The following is a 20,478-nucleotide window of genomic DNA, read 5'->3' as shown; positions in this document are numbered from 1 at the left end:
TTTCCCCGCAGTATGTCCCCGAGGACCTCCTTCCGGTTTACAGAGAGAAGGTCGTGCCAGTTGCAGACATCATCACCCCCAACCAGTTTGAGGCTGAGTAAGTCATTTGAATCGGCCGGAGCAGTTAGACCCGCCCCCCATCCCCATGGGGAGAGTGACAGGGACCCTGCTGGAGAGTCCCAGTCTGCGGGCAGGGAGCTGCCAGCCCACCTGAGTGCCAGGGCGGGCACTGGTTGTCAGCAGCAGTGGGTGGTCATTTCCCCCCGACTCCCTGTGGTCATGCTGGTTCCCGAGCAGCAAGAGCCTCTGGGGACAGAAGGGGGCAGAGGCGCTGTGGCGAAGCCGGGGGTGCACGTGGCTGACACGGGCCACCGCCCCGGAGCTCTGAAACCCACGTCCCACATCTCTGCACAAGGTTAAAAGGACCATGCCGGCTCCGCTGCCCAGCGCCATGTTTCCAAGGGCCTTTCTTCGATGCCCGGCCCCCCCGATGGACAGGAGAGCTGGGCACCCAGGGGGTTGAGGAGTGGCTCCTGGGGCCTTGGGGCGTGAGCGCTGCAGTGGGTGTGTCCCCATCACATTCGGCTCTGTTAGGCCAGCAGCGACCTCCCCTCTGGCCCCAGGGCCGCCCTATGAAGTAGGGATGGGGCCCCTGGACTCTTGGGGGGCCTGGGGTTCCCTAACCCGGGCCTATCGATGCTGGGGGATGGCGGCTCACCCGGAGGTCCCTGATGGTTGGTGGCTCAAGAACATAGTGCACTGAGATTTGCAGCTGTTTGCAAGGACGCTGGCTGCCCTCAGGGGCACCGTGTGCTGTGACGTGCACGGCCGTCCTTCCCCGTTGTTATGTGTAAACGTTATAACCACAATCTGGAACTTCAACCCGCTCCCATGACGTGTGAGTCCCTTTTTATTGTTTAAATTTATTTTTATTTATTTTATTATTTATTTGGTTACGCTGGGTCTTAGTCGTGGCACACAGGCTCCTTAGTTGTGGCATGCGAAGGCTTACTTGCGGCACCCATGTGGGATATGGTTCCCTGACCAGGGATCAAACCCAGGCCCCCTGGTTCGAACCAGGGAAGTCCCGTGAGTCCCCTTTCAAACTGACTCTTGACTGGTCCCCAGACATGGTGGCCGCCTGGTCCTCGATGGCGGGCAGGTGCCCGCCAGTTCCCTGTGGGGCAGGAGGGGTCACCAGTGCACCGTAGGTAGCCCTGGGGCTCTTACAGGCGATGGCTGAGCTGTGCTTGTCTGCCTTCCAGGTTGCTGAGCGGGAGAAAGATCCACAGCCAGGAAGAAGCCTTAGCGGTAAGGAGGCCTTCCCGTACCTGGCGTGGGACAGGCAGCCCTGCTCACGGTGGGAGGGGACAGCCGCACGCCCTCCGGCATAGGAGACGGGCACCTGTTTGGCCAGCATTTGGCTTCCCATCAGCCAGCCACCCGAGGCCCGGGGAACCTTTGCAAATTCCATTTCGGCCCCTTGGTTGGTCACCTGCAGCTTAGTGCCTGCTGGGTCTGGGTTCGCCCGCTGCTCGTCCCAGCTGTCTCTGAATGAGCGTCTGGGGCCATCGCAAAGTGCCGCAGACGGGGTGGCTGGGCAGCAGAGGTTTGCTCTCATAGTTCAGAGGCCAGAAGTCCAGGATGGCCGGCTGGCCCGTGCTCTGTCAGAAGCCTGTAGGAAGGATCCTTTCCTGTCCCAGCCTCTGGAGGCAGCTGGCAGTCCTTGGTGTTCCGGGCTTGTGGGCATCACCCCAGGCTCCGTGTGTGTATGCGGGGTGTGTCTGCCTGCACCTGTCAGAGTGCATGTGGGGTGTGTGTGTGTGTGTGTGCGCGTGTGTGTGAGTGGGAGGATTTCTTGCACATAATGGATCCGTATCTTTGGGGCTGGCTGGGCATTTCTGGAGTCCACAAGGCAGGATTCCAGACGGGAAGGGCGGGCTGGGCCTCTCAGGCAGGAGCTGACACCGCAGCCCTGGGCGAGATTTCTTCAAAGCTCTTTTCAACCTTCCTTGGTACTAGCCGAGGGTCCATAGGTCTCCTGCTGGGATTTAGCCTCAGGTGGGGTCTGCCACCCCTGCGCTGCATGCCCAGAGCACCAGGGGCTGCCAGGGCCTCACACCTTCCGCGTCTGGGCCTCTTCAGAGGCCAAGCTCACTTCACGGTCCAGGAAACACACACTTGGAGGAGCCAGGTCCCTGGGTCAGAGCTGGCGGCAGCCAGTCGTGGTCACCCCTGGGCCCGTGGGGCTGTGTGTCTGTTTCCCCAATAGGCGGAGGGCTCACTGGGGCAGGAGAGCAGGCTGGGAGGACCCCACTTCCCTGCTTTGAGGGCCTTGCTCTGAGCTGGCACAGCGGTTGGGGGGTCTCAGAGCCAGGTGACCCTGGGGCAGGAAAGAAGCAGGGCCGTGGGCACAGTGACCCCATCTCTAACACACCCGCCCAGCTTGGGAACCAGAGGAGACTCATGGTACCCAGTGCAGGGTGGGTGCTGGGCTGGTGGCACGCCTCACGTGTGGGAGGCGGTGTGCATGTGATGTGTGTGCGTGCGTGCGTGTGGTGGAGGGGGTGTGTATGCTTGCGCTTGGGGCATGTGCACGCGTTGTGTGTGTTCATGTGGCGTGTGGGAGTACACGTACGTGCATGTGTGCTGGGGGTATATGCATGCATGCAGTGTGTGTGCGTGTGGGGGGTCTTTGGATGTGCGTTTGTGCGCACGCGTGTGTGTGTGTGGCTGGGGACAGCCTGTGCTCACAGGGCGTGTTCACAGGCACTTCTCTGAGGCATTTGCACGAGGAAAATGGGACCACCTACAGCTGTTTAAAAAAAAAAAGCCGGGGCTTCCCTGGTGGCGCAGTGGTTGAGAGTCCGCCTGCCGATGCAGGGGACACGGGTTCGTGCCCCTATCCCGGAAGATCCCACATGCCGCGCAGCGGCTGGGCCCGCGAGCCATGGCCGCGGAGCCTGTGTGTCCGGAGCCTGTGCTCCGCAACGGGAGAGGCCACAGCAGTGAGAGGCCCGCGTACAGCAAAAAAAAAAAAAAGCCACCCAAAGTGACGTCTGTTCCTCATTACCCTGTGACCCTCTGGCCGGTTACCTCACCAGCCTGCAGGCCCCGGGCCGATGAGGGGAGGGTTAGTGGTGGCGTCGCCTCCTGCCTGATACGAGGCCCCCCACCTCCCACCCCTCCTGAGCCCCAGTTCACCTCAGTGAGCATTTTGCCCCGGCGTGCTGCTGGGGAGGGGGCGGTAGACGTTTGTTGAATGGATAAAGGAGTGCATAGTTTCCCGGGATGGACAGCGTGGAAGCGCTCATCGCTTGGTGGTTGCCGGGCACGGCTCCTGCCGCCCCGGAGCCCAGGCAGGAGAAGACGGTGGCCTGGCTGGTTGGCTCCTTCCTCCGGGGTTCGGGCACAGGTGGGGTGCAGGGTGGGACCGATAGACATGTCCCCTTGGACTTGAGGCTGGAGGGAACTGGGATGCCTGTGACCTGGCAGAGCTGTCACTGCGGGGCAGGGGCGGGGCCCAGGGTGTGGCCCCTGTTAGCTGTCTCTGTCCCATCCAGGCAGACTCTGTAAGAAGCTGAGGGGCGTGGGAGATGGGGCGAGGGCCGCCAGGGCCCCGTCTCGGGCAGCCACGGAGCGGCTGACGCGCCCCCCGTGTCCGGCAGGTGATGGACGTGCTGCACTCGATGGGCCCCGACACGGTGGTCATCACCAGCTCGGACCTGCCATCCCCAAGGGGCAGCGGCTACTTGATCGCGCTGGGGAGCCAGAGGACTCGTAAGTGCCCACCCGGCGCCGGGCTGCCTCCCGCCTTCCTGCTGCGTCCCTCGAGGCTTCCGAGCTTTGGGTTCAGTGGAAAGAAAATCAAGCCTGACTCGGCAGGTGGCCAGTCTCCCCAACTCCCGACAGCTCCAAGAAAGATCCGACTGAAAACAGAGCCAGGAGACGTTTCTGTGAATCGGGGTGCGGGGAGTGTGGGGTGCTGACTGCTCCCCCCACAGTCACCACGCAGGTGTCTGTGACCATGCTGGCAGCACACGGATGACATCCCCTCTTACGGGCTCGGGGGTCACGTGGACCAGCCCAGCTGGAGCCCGGCTCCCGGGGAACCAGGTGTCCCCAGGCCTGCCTCCCCCCATCCCCCCCACGTCAGAGCTGATGCCGACATCGCTGGGAGGACCGTTCACACTCTGCTGTGTCAGTCATTTAATTATGCTGATGCCGCAGTGTAAAATGACACAGAAGGCTGGGGTCACACCAGCTTCCCCAGAGAGCCGTGCCAGGTGTAGCTGTCACCACCCCCTCTGTGTCTGTGCAAAAGGACACTTACACACCCAGATACACTCACAGATGCACGTGCGTCCACACACACTCACGCCCACGCACGCACCCCGACCTCAGTGAGTGAGCACGGTCCCTCCGGCTCTACCCCCGCCCCCATGGCTCCCATCACACAGCATCGCATGTTTCGGCCCCTCGTCTTCAGGCTGCGTGGTGTTCCCCAGGCTGCCCTGACCCTGTGGCCCTCTGGGGCTCCAGCCTCTCACTTTCTCACTTGGCACGGGCAGCCACTGGGGGGCTGGGGCATCCCTGCAGGCTGAGCTCCCTGACGCTGTGCAGGGTGGGGCAAGCCGGTTCCTGGGCCGCGGGGCCTCTGTCGGCTGAGGGTCTAGGGGCCCAGCTGCCGGACGCTTTCCCCCAGGGACCCCCGACGGCTCCGTGGTGACACAGCGCATCCGCATGGAGATGCGCAAGGTGGACGCAGTCTTCGTGGGCACCGGGGACCTCTTTGCCGCCATGCTGTTGGCGTGGACGCACAAGCACCCCAACAATCTCAAGGTCAGTGGGACGCAAATGGGAGAATGTGTTAAGAGCCGGCGTCCGTTGGGCCCAGGCCCAGGGCGGGTCCTGAGCCAGATGAAAAGGGAGGCCTTCGCTGAGGATGCCAGGGGAGCTGTAGCCTCAGCAACTCGGGGTCTAGAAGCATCACGCAGGAGGGAAATTCAGCAACAGCTCGTCCTAAAACGCAGCCACTGCAGTCAGACTTGCTGGAGACCCCTCTCTTCCTGGAGATTGTCCCCCGTCCCCCGGCTTTGTGTGTGAATGTCCACAGTGCCCTCGTGTGCTCAGGCGCACCCGTGCCCTTTGACCTCCCTCTGGGCAGCCGTCCTTCCCCTGGGGGGCAGGCACCCCCCACCCCCCCACCCCCCCGCCAGCAGTCAGTTCCATGTTGTGAAATGCACGGCTGGGATGGGGCCCTTCCCCTCACCAACAGCCTCAGGGGCGAGCGCTGAAATGCTGCGGTTTCCCCACCCCCCTTCCCTCGAGGGCGGAGGGTGAGCACGGACCTGCTTCACGGCCAGCTGGTGCCCAGAGGAGGCCTCGCTGGGTCGCCCTCGGCCTACCCCAGATTCAGTTCTGCCCCGGGTCCCAGTGTTGGGGAGGGAGTCCACTTGCCTCCCCAGCACCTGAGAAGCTCTGAGTTTTTAACTTTGAGAGGCCAGCAAACAATGACTTTGGCCAGCTCTGGGGCAGGAGCTCTTTCCCGTGTAGATTCTTTATAACTGATTCCTTCCAGAAACGCTTATTAAGCACCTACTACATGCCAGGCAGTATTGACAGAGTCGCCTGTGGTCCATTTAGTACATAGGCCTCTCTGCTCAGCTCTCCTGAGATCTTTGCAGCGACTGCTCCGTGATGGGAGGAACATGTGATTGTGGGTCCCCAGTGCCTTGTCAGTGGACAGTCCCATCCAGGTGGCCTGGGGGCAGGGGACTCAGTATCCTCTCCTCACTGCAGGTGGCCTGTGAGAAGACCGTGTCGGCCATGCACCATGTTCTGCAGCGGACCATCAAGTGTGCAAAAGGTACCACCTCACGGGCTGGCAGGGGTGCAGTGCTGCATTGTGAACAGGGCTGTGGCTCCCGCCATCTCCCTGGCATTGGCCTTTAGGGCTGGGGCAGGGGGCAGCGTTGTGGAGCTCCCTGCTGAGATGGGAACTCAGGGGTGATCCAGAGCGTTGGGGGCTCCCACAAAGGCGAGGGAAGGACGAGACAGATGCGGGATAACTTCCGCTGGCTCTGTTCCCATCGTGAATGCTCTGCCCGTTCTGCAGCCAGGGCTGGGGAAGGACTGAAGCCCAGCCCGGCCCAGCTGGAGCTGAGGATGGTCCAGAGCAAGAAGGACATCGAGAACCCAGAGATCGTCGTCCAAGCCACGGTGCTGTGAGGGCCGCGCGAACCCGCCTCCTTAACGCCCAGCGTTACGTGTCTCCGTTTCCGTCCTTGTGAAAAATGTAATGTCTGCCTTAGAGCTGTGACTGAAACTTGATATTTTTTTCTTCTTTCATGAGTGTCCAGCATCCACTGATCTTCATTGTGAAAATGTGCTGGTCGTGCTTTTTAAAAATAACAAAGTGATCACAGAAATTTGTAATCCGGGACCCCGGCTCCCCTCCCACAAGGCTCCTGGAAAACCAGCTCCGTGGTTACGTCTCGAGGGCGTCCTCCCCAGGCTGGCTTGGGATACATGGTGTACCCCTGTCCCTTGTGCAAGGCCCAGGGAGACCCCTGTGTCTGCATCTCTGAGAGCGAGTCGGGGGTAGTATTCATGTCCAGAAAAATGATGCCAAATGTCTTTATTCTGGGTCCGACCTCACCTTCTGTGTTCCTGCTTCAGAACTTTTTGCCTCTTACTTTGCTGCAGGGTAGGCCCCTGGGGGTTTCAGACTCTCCCCTTCTGTTCACGGTGTGGACGGGCTCCAGCAGCTCAGATGCACAGACGCTGCACACTTTGGCGGGGACCTTCCAGGACCCCGAAAATCTGCCCATCTCACGCGTGTCGGGGGACTGCCTTGTAACTCGGAGCGTCTCTAGGGACCGCCTGGGCGACAGGACAGAAGCTGGCACGCGGCCGAGCACGCCTGTGGGGAGATCACTGTGTGGGGCTCCTTTTGGAAAAGTCACCCAGTTTAGGGCAGAACAGGTCAGGTGCTGTGTGTTTGCCACCTACAGCAGCCGGTGGCAGCCGTGTCGTGTCACCGTGTCAGTGTGTAGGTACAGAGGGCAGGGGGGGGCTCCTGCCCCCCCCGTTGGTGTGCTTAACCCCACCGGCCAGTTATCTGACCCCCCCCCGCCCCCATTCCCCCCGCAGCCCCGCAGCCCCGCAGTCCCGCGTCCTGTGCCAGCCAGGTGCCCGGAACCAGAGGCTTCCTGGAGCCGCCGCAGCTCCGCCTCTCCCCACAGCGGGCGGGGGCGGAGCTTCACAGCAGCGGCTGTCAGACACCTTGGGCTGGGGCAGCGCCGGCCGTGGCACAGGCCCTGTCACCAGTCCAGCCGGCCGCTGCGGGGGTGACCTCCCTGGCCCCACTTTACCCAGAATTTTGAGGACCCCCAGGCATGGATTCAGGCAGGGTTGCCCATCCTCAGCACCCTCCCCGACTCTGGGGGCTGCAGAGGTTTGCATCTCTCAGGAGCCCACAGTCTGGAGGGGAGCAGGGAGGCTGGAAGATGTTAGGGCCCGGATGTGGTCCCTGGGGAAGCAGGCTCTCCTAGGGCAGCCCTTGTCCCCGACCCCGAGCCTCGCCCCACAGGCAGGCCCTCTCCTGGAGCCTCCACCCTCGTCTGGCTGTGCCCACGTCTCTAGGACTCTCGCCGCCTTGGTACTGCCTTCTGCCCTTTGTTGGAAATGCCCCCGGACGAAGGCAGGCCAGTCTCCACTGGACTCTCTGCACCCTCTTCTTTTCTTTCTTCCCCACTCTGCTCACATTCCAGATGTCACTCTCAGGCGTTAGTGCCTGCGCGCAGGGTGGGGGGGCCTCAGCTCCCCTCAGCGGCCGGTGGGTCAGGGCATCTGTGTCCCTGTCATGTTTCCTGGTTCCTGCAGGGCCCGCTGGCCCAGGAGGAGGGGGACGCCTGTGGCCTGGTGGGGGACAGCCCCCCAGCAGGGCAGCCCAGGGACCAGCCATAGTCCCCCAGGGTCCTGGGCCTCCGCAGAGCCTTTAATGGAAAATACTGTCACTGCCAAGTAGCTGGGGAGACAGCCACACCGCCAGCCAGCGGGAAATCTTCATTTTCTTCTCTTTCCTTGTTCTTTTTTTTAAACCTTGGAGAACAAGTGTAAGACCAGGGAAAGAGCCCAGAGTATCTCTCTCTCTCTTCAATGAGACGGTGAAGATGCGCCCTGAAAACATGGTGCTGGGGGTAGTGGCTTGTTCTGTGTGCACCGTGAACTTGAAGGAAAATGCACTCTGGTTCTTTAAGTTTTATGTCAGAGTCCTGGCCCCCGCAGTGGGTTTTACCCTCAATTCTTGATATCATACACAGAACAATGAGAATTGTTCCTCGCATAAAATCATGAACTCTTCTATCTCCTTCAGCCATAAAGCCCCAGCCATCTGGAGAGCTGTGGCCTGAACCCCCTGTCCTAAGAGAAGGAGATCGAGGCTCCGGAACCTTAGCTTCTGTGGGAAAAAGCACATTTGACCTCCCCACCCGAGCAAAGTGTACTTTTTGTCGTGATGTTGCTGAACCTGTGTACCTCAGGCTCATTTCTGCTGGGACCTAGTCTAGCTGTCACGATGCCAGCAGAGGGCCCCAGTTGTCTCTGTTCAGAATTTCCCATCTAGAAGTTATCCATGGCAGTCGCAGTGGGTTTTGATACAGTTTGGGTCCAAGTTAGAATTAACCTTTTTTTTTATATTCACTTTCCACAGTTTAGTAACATGGAAAATAATCATTTATTTTAAGATGAGAGATATATGGGCCCTGAACTGCTTATTACCAGAGTATAGATTTCAGACCTTGTCCTGGAGACTTTAAAGATGGATTCCAAAATAGGGTCCTTGTTTTTTAACCAGTCTTGAATCATTGCCAAGTCCTGCAAAGGTAACCAGGTTAGTCTGCGCTGCTCTTGCCGTGCAGGCCAGTGGGGGTAGGACAACGATGCTTTGCTGGTTGTCCTGTCCTTAAACTGTTAGGACTGGTCTTCAGAGCACGTTTCATTTTGCAGTGGCCGAGCCTGGCTTGGCGCTTCTGACCTCATCGCTTGAACCTCACGTTCACTCGTCAGTTGAAAGGCAGAGAAGAGGGGGGACAGTGTTCCGTCTGGAGGCCGCTGGACCCCCAGTGTGCACACGCCCTCTCAGGACCACCTGCCTGCAGCGGCGGGGCCCGTGTCTGTGAATCAGTACCCGTGACCACGGGGCTGGGCTGTGCTCCACTCCGGCGCCAGAATCACCCGGAATCCCTGCCTCGGCCACCTGCCTGGTCTCAGGCCTCATTCACACACGTCTCCCCATGGGGCAGGGGTTGGCTCAGGAGCCACCAGCCCCTGCCTGGGCCAGAAGGAGGGCAATTGTGAGTGAGCGGAGTGGGTTATGTGCCAGCAGGGACGCGGTGAATGTGGTCCGTCCTGGCTTTCTGAGTGGGTGGGAGCCACGTGGCCCCCAGACTCACTTCTCAGATCCTGAGCCTACCCGTTTCCATCCCATGCCAGGCTGCAGGGGGCTTTGCTTCGCATCACCTCGTGTGGTTCTTTGCGTCGGGACCCCTTGGAGAGCTGCCCCCGTGTCTATAGAGGGAGGACGTCAGTTGGTGGGCCCTCGGGGGGAGGCGGCTCTGGGAGCCCAGGTCCACGGCCCTAGGCCAGGAAGCCTTGAACTTGGACCTGTTGGCCAGGATGCACATCCACCCAGGAGACCCTTCCATGTTCTCCAGGTCGGCCCATGGGCGTCGGTCAGGCTGGGCCCCCACAGAGCAGGGATCGGCCACCACCCGCACAAGGGTGGCCTTGGAGCTGTGTGCAGAGCTGGTGTACCCTTGCGTGTGTTTGCTTCTGGAGCCAACAGTGTCATGAACTGCCTGTTTTTACAGACAGCGCTGTGGTTTCAGAATCCAGTCACGCGCTTCCGGCCTCTGCCAGGAGGGGACAACGAGGGCGGAGGTCCCTGCCCCCGCCCTGGTAGGTGACACACAGCAGCTGCCCTCTAGGGGCTTTTTCTTTGGGGCATTAGTCTTTCCTGTCCGGTGACTGGAACCAGGCTTTGTAGTCCGTGCTGCGCTGCACGGGGAGGAGGCCCGTGAATGTGTCCCGCTGCCACGTGGCCTGCTTGGGGCCCTAGTTCCTAAAACTGAGCTCTCCGTAGCGCGTGTCTTCCCGTGGACTCCGGCAGTTCATTCTTGGTTCAGAACGCTTCCTGTTCTTAGTGTGCAAAGACACCGATTAAGAAACGATGTCTCGCAAACTACATTCCTGCTCACGACGTGGTGTGTTCGTTTGGTCATTTGATGAGTAATCTTAGGTCTGACCTAGAGACAATTTTACAACTTTATATGAATGGGAAGTTCTTCCTAGAATTTTCTTTTTAACTTCTGGCAGAGTAAACAGGTGTATTTAAAGCTTTCCACTGTCGGAGCTGAGCAGAGCCCTGTGCTCAGGGCGGGAGACCTTGTGTCCATCTCTGACCCTCAGGGAGGGGCCCCAAGCTCCAGGGTTGCAGTGAAGGAAGCTCCCAGCCCCACATAAGCATGGGGCAGGTCCCCGATCTTCTGCAGCAGGAAACCCGTTCTGGGAGGACATACCTTCGTGAGGCCACGGGCCACTCACCCTGGCCTGGGACATCACTGCCCTGCAAGGGCCAGGACTGGGCAGACAGAGAGGAGGGCACGCCACCCTGGGCCCCTGTGCTCATGAAGCCCCCAGGCAGCCCTTAGTCCTTGTGCGTCCGAGGATGCAGAGCTGGGCACCCTCTCATGCTCTTCTGAGCCGGAGCTGGCTCAGCGGGTTTTGGACCACTAGTTGCTTTCTCACCGAGGACCCAGCTTCTGGCCCAAGGAGGGTGGGTGTAGGGCATGGTGGGGGGTCAGGACAGAAAGGGGGAATCAGTAAGCCTGGCAGCAACCCCTCCATTGTGCCCCAAAACTCCAGCCGTAGTGCATTCCTGCAAAATATCTGGGACTGTCATCTTGATGATGGGAGGTGCAGATGTTGATATATGGGGAAATGGAAGTGAAATCTTAATTTACTCCATGCAGCCCCTGAAGGATAAGAAGTATGTGGGTGGCGTTTTGAATGTTTTGAGATTTAAAGCTGCATACTTTCTAATTTAGAATTTTCGTTGGGATTTCCCCCAACAGTTGCAAAACTGGACCCACTGGAGGACCGAGGCACTGACTCAGGCCAGTCGATGCCAACCCAGTTCTTCCCTAATTGAGCTCAGATTTTGGAGGCTTCTCGGGGGAAGTGATGCAGCCTTGGGACACACCTCGATCCCGGCTGCAAGTTGGCGGGGGGCGGGGGGGTCTCTGTGTTTCTGGCAGTGGTTTCACTAGCTCCGTGCTCTACCAGCCCCACCTGTGCGCGTGTGGATGTGTTTTAAACGTAAAACTCGTTCCAGTGCTGTAGAGGCCGTGTCTGTCTGTACTGGTCTTACTGACGTATGATTATCACAAATAAATATTTTCATGGTGATTGTGTTGAAGTGTGATTTCTTTTTTCCAGAGGAGCTCCCTTCTGTGAACTAGGACCTAAAGCTGTGTTAAACAGCCAGCCAAGCAGCGGTTACTGCTGGGGACGGAGGGCAGCTGATTCCCTCGGGAAAGGACCTGACATCCCTCTTTCGGGAAAGGACCTGCACTGTCCTGCCCGCCGTGGCCAGATCCCCTCTCCTGCTCTGTTCTCTGCCCTGGGAGCGCTGGTTTGGATGCTCTGGGCAGTGGGCTCCAGGCGGGCTTCCCGCAGGATTGGGCTCCCTTTCCCGGCCCCTCCCTGCCCGATTCTGAGGACCAGCTTCAGTCACTGACCAAGCCTCATGCTCCTTCCGGCTTCCTTCACACCTGGGTGGTGACAGCGCTGGTCCTGTGAGCCCTGCACGGACCTGCTCTCCCCAGGATCAGCCCACATCTCTGTAAATAAGTCCTCAGGTCGCCTCTGGGCAGCACCTGGCCCTGCTGGACAGGCAGGGAGGGGCGGGGGAGGACGCGGGATCCTGTCCCAAGTGCCTCTGACTCGACCTCTCAGATCCGCTTCTGCCAACCCTGTGCTGCTCTGCTCGCCAGCAAGGCCCTCCTGGCCCGGACTCCGCCTCCTGGTGACAGTCTCCTGTGGCTGCTGTGACACGTTCCCACTAGTTGAGCTTAAAGCAACACAGATGTATTCTTTCACAGTCTGGAGGTCAGATGTCTGAAAATGGTGGGCAGAGCTGGCTCCTTCCGCAGGCTCCGGACAGACTCTTCCCTGCCTGCCTTTTCCAGCTTCTGGAGGCACCTGTGTTCCTTGGCTCGTGGCCCCTCCTCCACCTTCAGTCTCTCTGACACTGACCCTCCTGCCTCCCTCTCACGGGGACCCTGTGATGACGCTGGGCCCACCCGGCTATGCCAAGAACATCTCCCCATCTTAAGACCCTTCGCTTAATCACATCTGCCAAGACCCTTTTGCAGTATAAGGTAACATCCACAGGTTTCGGGCACTGGGACACGTGTTGTATGGAACTTTCCAGGGGCCTCTGGGATCTCAGCCACACAGCGTCCTGTCTGTAATTCTGCCTAAGTTAGGACATGGAAGAAATTCCCCATGAGGTGCAGACTCAGGCTGGCCCCTGTGGCAGTCTTCACCTGCCCAAGGCTATCCCAGGCCCCTTCCATCGTGTTGCTCTGCTTTCCCTGAGTGTGGCTGTCATCCATGACCTTGGGGTAGGGGGTGGGGGGATGGGGGAAAGGAAGGGAGAGGAAAGGAGGCACTTTCCTCCCTCTTCCATCCATCCCTTTCCCCACTGCTAAAGATTATTCAGATATAATTCACATTACACGCAGTTTGCCCACTTTGAGTGTAGAATTCAGGGTCTCGTTATAAAGGTAGCACCCTTGAAAAGGATGCTAAATTTAGCTTTGGGGTCTCCCCCAGAATCAATGGTGTCCTCCAATAAGTCAGGGCCACCAGAACCTCAGAATGTGACCTTATTTGGAAATAGGATCTTCGCAGATGTACTAGTTGAGGTCACACTGCTCTAGGGTGGACCTAAACCTGGTAACTGGGGTCTTGATGGGGTGGGGAGGGGCGCACACACACAGAGGCAGACGCATGACGCAGCCACAAGCCCAGGGACGCCTGGGGCCTGGCAGCCCTGGGAAACCAAGAAAATGGGTTGCGTTGGAAGTAGGGTCCTTAAAGGGGAGAAATGGGCCCTGAGGCCTGGGGTGGGGACGTGTGGAAGGACACGTCTGAGGACCTTGAACCCCTAATTCCTCCAGATGCCCAGCAGCCCCCCACACTCGCCTCGGCTGAAAATCAGCTCCCGCCCTTGGAGACCAAGCAACAGCCACACACCTGAGGCAGGTGCCTCACAGACTGACACGTTTCCCTTCCAGATGCACCTCTACCACCTCTGGAGCTCCAGGCCAGTCACCAGCCAGGTCTCAGCCAAGCGGAGAGGGAAGCATAGGCCTGAGCGGCCAGGAATGCCCTACATGCCCAAGAAGTGCAGGACTGGCTCCTGGGTGCCGGCAGGCACGGGGAGCGTCAGGTGGGCAGGGGTATCAGGGGTGGGAGACGGTGCAGAACACGTGCAGCCCAGAGGCTGAGCTCGTGATGGCCTTGCAGGCTGATGGCGCTCGGCGGTACCTGCAGGGTTACCACCTGTCCTGCCCACACCTGACCATCTCTACACCAGAGCCAGAAATGTGCCAGTGTGTCTGAAGACATCTCGAGCTAATGCTCTAGAATCGGATTTGCTGAAAAAAATGTATTCATGTATTTATGTATTTATTCATTTTCGGCCGCGCCATGCAGCTTGCGAGATCTTAATTCCCCAACCGGGATTGACCCTCGCGCTCCGCAGCGAAGGCCCAGAGTCCTCACCACTGGACCGCCAGGGAATTCCCTCAAATCTTGTATTTTAGACAGGATACAGAGTCACAGCAACGGAGGCGTGTGGAGCTGCGGTTAGAACACAGGCTCCTGGAATCCTGGGTCTACAGCCCGCCTGCTGTGACCTGGGCATCCCCCACCCCCTGGCTCAGCTGCTCGGGGTGGGGGGGGGTCTCAGGCCGCACGAGGTCCAGCGGGGGCTCCACCCTGGACAGCTCTCACCCCGTGACACCTCCCTACGTGATTACGGCTTCAGATGAAGAAAAAACCCCAAAACAGAGAAAATTTGTGAACACTGAAAAAATACATATATTTAAAGATAACACAAACCCTCCTTGAAAGTAATTTACTTAAGATCATTGACTGGGAGAAAAAAATGAACACAATGAAAGTGAGGAACAGAGACACCGGAGAGGTGCATCCCACCCCCCCACCCCCCGAGTGGCACCGCGTGAGGTCCCAGACACAGGTTGGCAGTGGAGAGACCCACATGGGCGACGGGCTCTGCAAAATCGGGACTAGAAGTAGGTCAGCTCGTCGTGTCTGCCTTTGTGGGTCTGGTAGCTGGCCAAGGCCAAGGGCTTGTTCTCATGTGGGAGGCTTTCAAATACTCGAATGTGCACGAAGCTGTCTTCGTCCACTTGAACCTGGGAAGAGAGTCCAGTGAGGGGCGGGTGCGGCCCCTGACCCCCTGCTCCACTGGACTCGGCTGGACTGGGAGAAAGGCCCTGGGTGCCAGGAGGCCATGTCCCTTCAGGTGACCAGCGACTGGGCTGAGGACATTCCCAACTTCCTCCTCCGAGTGCAGGGGACGCCCTCGTTGCCCCAGCCAGCGCCCGGCACCGACACGCACTCCATCAGAGCCCCGAGTCCCCGAAAGGCTCGGTCCTCCCCTCCAGGAGGCTGTGCGCACACGTGCACACGCGTGCTCATTTTAGATGGCCAGCAACCCCCTGAAGCTGGGGGCTGCCACTCGACCCTCTTAAGCACCCCTGCCCAGGCACCTAGGCGCCCCCAATTCAGGCCAGACCCTCCGAAGAGGCTGACATCCCACCTTGATGAAGAAGACCCTGCCGGCGACCACCTGGCTCTTGAACTCCACAGCCTTGAACATCGGGAACTTCTTCTCCTTCTCTTCCAGCTGGGACCTCACCTGGGGGAGGAGAGAACGGAGAGACACGTGCACTTACTTGAATTAAATGTCACGGCTGAACTCTGATGCCGGCCCTCTACAGACTTTCTATCACACGACTGTTCTTCACAACTGAGCAGACACATTAAATTGTCGGTTCTGATGATAAAGTACAGAAAACAGCTCTCTAATTCTGCCGAGTTTCAACGGTACTATTTCTCTGTGTCATTTTCCCTTTCTTTTCCAGGCGTGGAATAGTTTGATATTTTCATCATCATGACAACGTATGTGAGTTCATACCCTGTTTTTCTTTTACTTAACAAACAGTTCACTGCAAAGAGTATATACAGTTTTTTAATTACTCTTTTAAATGTTTTTTTTTAATTTTTATTTTTGCTGCATCGGGTCTCAGTTGCCGCATGCGGGCTCTCCCTTGTGGCGTACGGGCTCAGTAGTTGTGGTGCACAGGCTCAGTAGTTGTGGCATGCGGGCTTAGTTGCTCTGCGGCATGTGGGATCTTAGTTCCCTGACCAGGGCTCGAACCTGCATCCCCTGCATTGGAAGCAGGATTCTTGACCACTGGACCACCAGGGAAGTTCCTAATTACACTTTTATTTGTTTATTTTTAAAGAAATTTTATTTATTTATTTATTTATCTTTGGCTGTGTTGGGTCTTCGTTGCTGCTTGCGGGCTTTCTCTAGTTGCAGCGAGTGGGGGCTACTCTTCATTGCGGAGCACAGCCTCTAGGCATGCAGGCTTCAGTAGCTGTGTCATGCGGGCTTCAGTATTGTGGCACATGGGCTCAGTAGTTGTGCACGGGCTTAGTTGCTCCGCGGCATGTCGATCTTCCCAGACCAGGGATTGAACCTGTGTCCCCTGCATTGGCAGGATGATTTTTAACCACTGCACCACCATGGAAGTCCCTAATTACTCTTTTAAAATTGAAAGCTAAAACAGTTAAGAATGTTAAACTAAATTTAATATTAAATTTAATCTTCCATCTTCTAGATGTGCCTTAATTCTCTTAAGTATTCCCAATTTCTTGTGTGACAGATAATGCAGCAGATAACACACTTTTGCAGGGAAAAATGCTTTGCTGCAGCTTTAGATGATTTCTCTAGGATGCAATGCCTTTGGGCGGAGGCTGTTCCTGATCCTTGGTGTCAAACGGTAATCACACTTTCGGATTAGTCCTGTTTTCCAGGGTCTTGGCCTTTTGGGAACTGAGCATTCTTATGGAGGAAGGGGGGAGAAGGTTGTTTTGTCTTGACTTTAAAACCAAATCTAGTTTCAAAGTGCTCTGGCTGCTCTCTGGATTACTGGCAGGCACTAGAGCACGCTGACTCTGCACTGCAGTCACCGGACTGAGTTCTAGAGGGTCGGAGGATTTCAGTGAAGCCCGGAAGCGTGCTGCTTTGGGAGCTGAGGGGGTCACCACCACGCATGCCAGCGAGTCCCTGTAGCAAAGGCCTTCAGGGAGGGGGGCTCCCTGTGGATAAGGTGGGCAGAAAGGACAGGAGGGAGGGTCAGGAAGTGAGAAGGCGGGCCACCTTCTCTCCACGCAGCTGCCACGGCTCCCACGGCGGTGCGCGTGTCCCCTGGGGTTGGTGCCCACCTGCGTCTGAACACTCCCCCGTGGGGCCCTTCTTCCTGCCAGGTGCCTGCCAGGTCTGCAGGGAACTGACCCTGCAGACAGTTTACAAGACCAGGGGGGTGAGTGACACCCACAGACCCTCCTGGGAGTCTGAGATGGAATCGTCTCTCTCTCTGCTTCAGGGGGGCTTGCACAGAGCCCCCGCCCTGTGCAAGGACTGAGTGGCTTGAGAAAACCCTAAAGGAGGTGGCGGAACAGAGCATGTGCAGGCGGCGAATGCCAGGCCAGGCCACGGCCTGCGGGACGGCAGGTCACTGACACCGCTGCCTGCCGGCCAGGAGAAAGATGAGCTGGGCTGTAGCCAGGGGGTGTGCAGAAGACCCCGGGTCACTTAGGAAGCTGCCAGTTTCCAGCCCTGAGGGGACCAGGTCGGGCAGAGGGCCAGGGAGGGCCCTAGGACAGGGCTGGAAGAGGCGGGGGCGCAATGCAGCACCGCGACGTCCTTCTGACCAGGCCGGTCTCTGGCCTCTGATCTTCTCATGTGCAGCCCAGACTGTCCCAAAAGCGTCAGTACAAAGGGCCACCAGATGGTGCCCATGCCCCTCACAGAGACCACCCAGCACAAAGGCAGCCTTCTTGTTCCCAGGGGCAGTGAGAACGGTCCACTGACGTATCACTTTCAAGGAACTGACCCCAAATGAAGGGGCCCTTTGAGACAGTGACTCTTCCCTCCCAAGTGAGCTGACACACATTTAAAGTTCACATGACAAGCGGGGACTTCTCAGGCCCGGAAAACCACGAAGAGGCGGGAAGGGGTCTTGCTTGTCAAGAGCCGACTTTGCTGGGACACGAGGACAGGCAGGGCAGGCCCCGCTCCTCCCACCCTCACCTGATCCTTGGGTGCAGGTGCCTTCCTCGGAACCCGGCCCAACAGCTGCTCAGGGTCCGAACCAGGCTGGATTGCGTTTCGAAGCTGTTCATTTGGAGAGAACCTCAAACGTACACAAAAGTGCTAGAATAACAGCCTAAGTCTAGAACGCCTGTGGACCTGTCCCCGGACTCACTCAGGGTTACTTCACCCCTCCTACTGTACCGTTTGCTCTCTACGTGCTTGTCCCCAACGGGCACGTCGCGGCACTACCCCTGTGGCCACCTCCGCTCGCGGGCGCGCTTCCCAGGCGGGGAGGGGCATCGGCCTGCGCCCAGTCCGGCCCACGGCGGGATGCGCTCGGGCGCACCGCCTCCGTCCCAGCGGCGATGCCTGCCGACTGCCCGGGCCCGCAGGACCCCATCCGTCCCCCGGGGCCCTGACCTGGTCGGCGATGGCCTGGGTGTGGGCCGTGGCCGGCTGCGTGGGGGTGGGCGCGCCGCACATCATCTCGGCGGCAGGCGGGGCGGGCGGGCGTGGACACCAGGCGGCAGTCACTCGGGAGCAGCGGAGGCGCACGAGCAGCGGACTCTGGCGGGAGCAGCTGACTGAAATCCAGCGCCCGGACCTGGCGCGGCGGTCACGTGGCGCGCGGGCGGAACCACGGCGCGCGGCTGGGGGGGAATCCGGGACCGGAAATGGGGTGCTGGGCGCCCGGGGCGGGAATGAGGCGCGGGGCGTCCTGATAGAAATGCGCCGTGGGCGGGAGCAGGCCGCAGCCTGGGACCCCCTTCTCGGGACTAAGGGTCGTGTGCTGTAGGGCTGTCCCCTCTCCCTGGGTTTGGTGTCAACCACCCCCGTCGGCTGAGTCATAGGGTGGGATGGGGGCGCGGCCGCAGGATCCGGGAAGAGGGTGGGCGGGGCCCTGCAGGATGTGGGTGGGAGTGCGGGCGCGGTCCGTAGGTTCCCGGTAAGGGAGGTGCTCCGGGTCTCGCGGTGGCTGGGCGGGCGCTGCCCTGCGGGGAACCTCGGGGGTACCGGCCCGGTGCGGGGCAGGGCGCGGGGCGGAGTTGGCCCATCCTGACTCCTCCCTGGCCTCCCGGACCACACAGTGCCCCCAGCCCCCACTGTCCTGTCGTGGTCTCCGGGTCCCCAGAGTCGTGAGATGACAGTAGTGGGTCCTGAAACGACAGGGGCTTCTGGGGTCCGGAGAGCAGCGGGCAGCTGGGCCGAGGGCGGAGGGGAGAGAAGCCCCCGCCCAGCGCGGGAGCTGGGGGACTGGGGGAGGGGCATCTGCCTGCCTGGCGCCCCTCATCGCATGGCCCGGCCCAGCGCCCCACCTGGGCCGGCCTGTCATGTGGGCTGCTGTGACCATCATGGGCGTGTGACCCGGGGACACAGTGAAGGGCTGACGTGGGTGGACAGAAGAGGCCCAAAGGAGTCCAGTGATGGGGAGGTGATGACTCCCAGGGTCTCAGGCTGGGGTGGGGTCAGGTGGATGGAGTTAGTTAAGGGCTTGGTTCTGACGGGGTTTGGTTGGGGATTGAGACATCCTGGGATGAGACGGTTCAAAATCCTGGGAAGGGAAGGTTCCCCATCTTATTGGGGCAGGGTGGGGCCTGTGCTGGGAGCTGTCTGGACAGGACTGGCCCTTCAGAAGATCCAGCTGCCCCCCACCCGACAGGGCTGCACCTCAGCGGGCACTGGGCCTCTCCCATCACTGGGCGCTGACTCTGCAGGCAGAGGCCCAGCCTCGCTTCCTGGTGGGCCCAGTGGGAGTGGCGCGTGAGCGAGTGTGTGGGGAGGTGAGCCTTTCTGGTACTTTCTAGGGCAGAGCCTGGTCTGTAAGTTCAGGGAAGCATGGGAGGACGTGTGTGGTTGAGCCCTGGAGGGAGGGGAAGGAGAGACTGACACCCATCAAAGGCCCAAGCACAGAAAGCCAAACCCTGACAGCAGGGTTTGCAGCAAAGTCAGGGTTCCAAGCAAGGGAGGAGGGAAGCCTCAGATCCACTCCTCATTGGTCTGAGTTAGCAGTTTTTACTTTTCTTAATGATCATTTGCTTTTTTTTTTTTTTTTTTTTTTGCGGTACGCGGGCCTCTCACTGTTGTGGTCTCTCCCGTTGCGGAGCACAGGCTCCGGACGCGCAGGCTCAGCGGCCATGGCTCACGGGCCCAGCCGCTCCGCGGCACGTGGGATCCTCCCGGACCGGGGCATGAACCCGTGTCCCCTGCATCGGCAGGTGGACTCTCAACCACTGTGCCACCAGGGAAGCCCGATCATTTGCATTTAATGGAAAGAAAGAACTATTCATTGAAAGACATTTTTACGAGAATGAAAAAACAAACCACCCACTGGGATAAATATTCTCATTACACATATCTGACAATATATAAATAACTCCTACCAATGAGTGAATAAAAGATCATTAAAAATAGGCAGTGTACTTGAACTGGCACTTCCAATTTACATTCAGAAAAACTGAGTTAGCCGTTTTTAAAGGGGAAGAACAGAGAGCTGGGGTGAATCATCTGAATCACCTGCCGTCTACGTGTCGTTGGTCTGGTGGTCTGTGTCAACATACTCTGTAAAGGTCATCTTGCCCTGGAAGATGACTCAGAACAGCACATAAACAGTGATGCTTATTGGAACGCTGTGGCTCCAAGCCCCTGACCTTCACTACTCCTTACTCATTAGGCAAAAATGTGATCAAACAGGTATGGGCTAGGACAAGAGGGAAAAACAAGAACAGACACCCGGGCATGAGTGTTCATTATAAACCAGTCACAGGACTGGGTTTCAAGACTCTCACAATTCATAACTGAATAAATGAATGAATGAGAGACAGATTTGACCCCATACAAATGGAAAACTCCTCTGTGTCAAAAACAAAGCCTCAGAAAATAATGACCCAGAAGGGCAAGGCAGGCGGTTCTGTGGCATTTGTCATCCTGAAGCTCGGGGTGGTGGCGGGGGGTGGGGGGGCACCTTGAGGCGTCTCCTTATGCCTGACCCTCTG

The 20,478-nt window shown here is 58.7% G+C and overlaps 2 protein-coding genes across 3 annotated transcripts in view; one reads left to right on the top strand and one right to left on the bottom strand.

Annotated features, from left to right (window-relative positions):
- Nucleotides 1-11,481, top strand: part of PDXK (pyridoxal kinase) — a 31,817-nt gene extending 20,336 nt beyond the window's left edge. The window contains exons 6-11 of one of the 2 annotated variants that reach the window (XM_081235986.1): nucleotides 12-97; nucleotides 1,266-1,311; nucleotides 3,669-3,780; nucleotides 4,706-4,842; nucleotides 5,803-5,869; nucleotides 11,139-11,481. In XM_081235986.1, the coding sequence (XP_081092112.1) occupies nucleotides 12-97; nucleotides 1,266-1,311; nucleotides 3,669-3,780; nucleotides 4,706-4,842; nucleotides 5,803-5,869; nucleotides 11,139-11,215 (525 nt within the window). In that variant the 3' untranslated portion in view covers nucleotides 11,216-11,481. Of the gene's footprint in view, nucleotides 1-11; nucleotides 98-1,265; nucleotides 1,312-3,668; nucleotides 3,781-4,705; nucleotides 4,843-5,802; nucleotides 5,870-6,118; nucleotides 6,350-11,138 lie in introns of those variants that run through there. The other variant, XM_081235985.1, reaches the window with a different exon arrangement.
- Nucleotides 11,482-13,744: 2,263 nt separating this feature from the next.
- CSTB (cystatin B) lies at nucleotides 13,745-18,083 on the bottom strand. The gene is made up of 3 exons (XM_081234751.1): nucleotides 17,906-18,083; nucleotides 14,921-15,019; nucleotides 13,745-14,513 (listed from the first exon to the last, which is right to left on the bottom strand). The coding sequence occupies exons 1-3, from the start codon at nucleotides 17,969-17,971 to the stop codon at nucleotides 14,385-14,387; spliced, it is 294 nt and encodes a 97-aa protein (XP_081090877.1). The 5' UTR covers nucleotides 17,972-18,083; the 3' UTR covers nucleotides 13,745-14,384.
- Between the last annotated feature and the right edge of the window lie 2,395 nt (nucleotides 18,084-20,478).

The sequence above is a fragment of the Mesoplodon bidens genome (assembly GCF_964165515.1).
Source record: "Mesoplodon bidens genome assembly, chromosome: 5".
Taxonomy (NCBI): Eukaryota; Metazoa; Chordata; class Mammalia; order Artiodactyla; family Ziphiidae; genus Mesoplodon; species Mesoplodon bidens.
The sequence above is the reverse complement of the archived record's forward strand: the minus strand, read 5'-3'. Positions and strand labels throughout refer to the sequence as shown.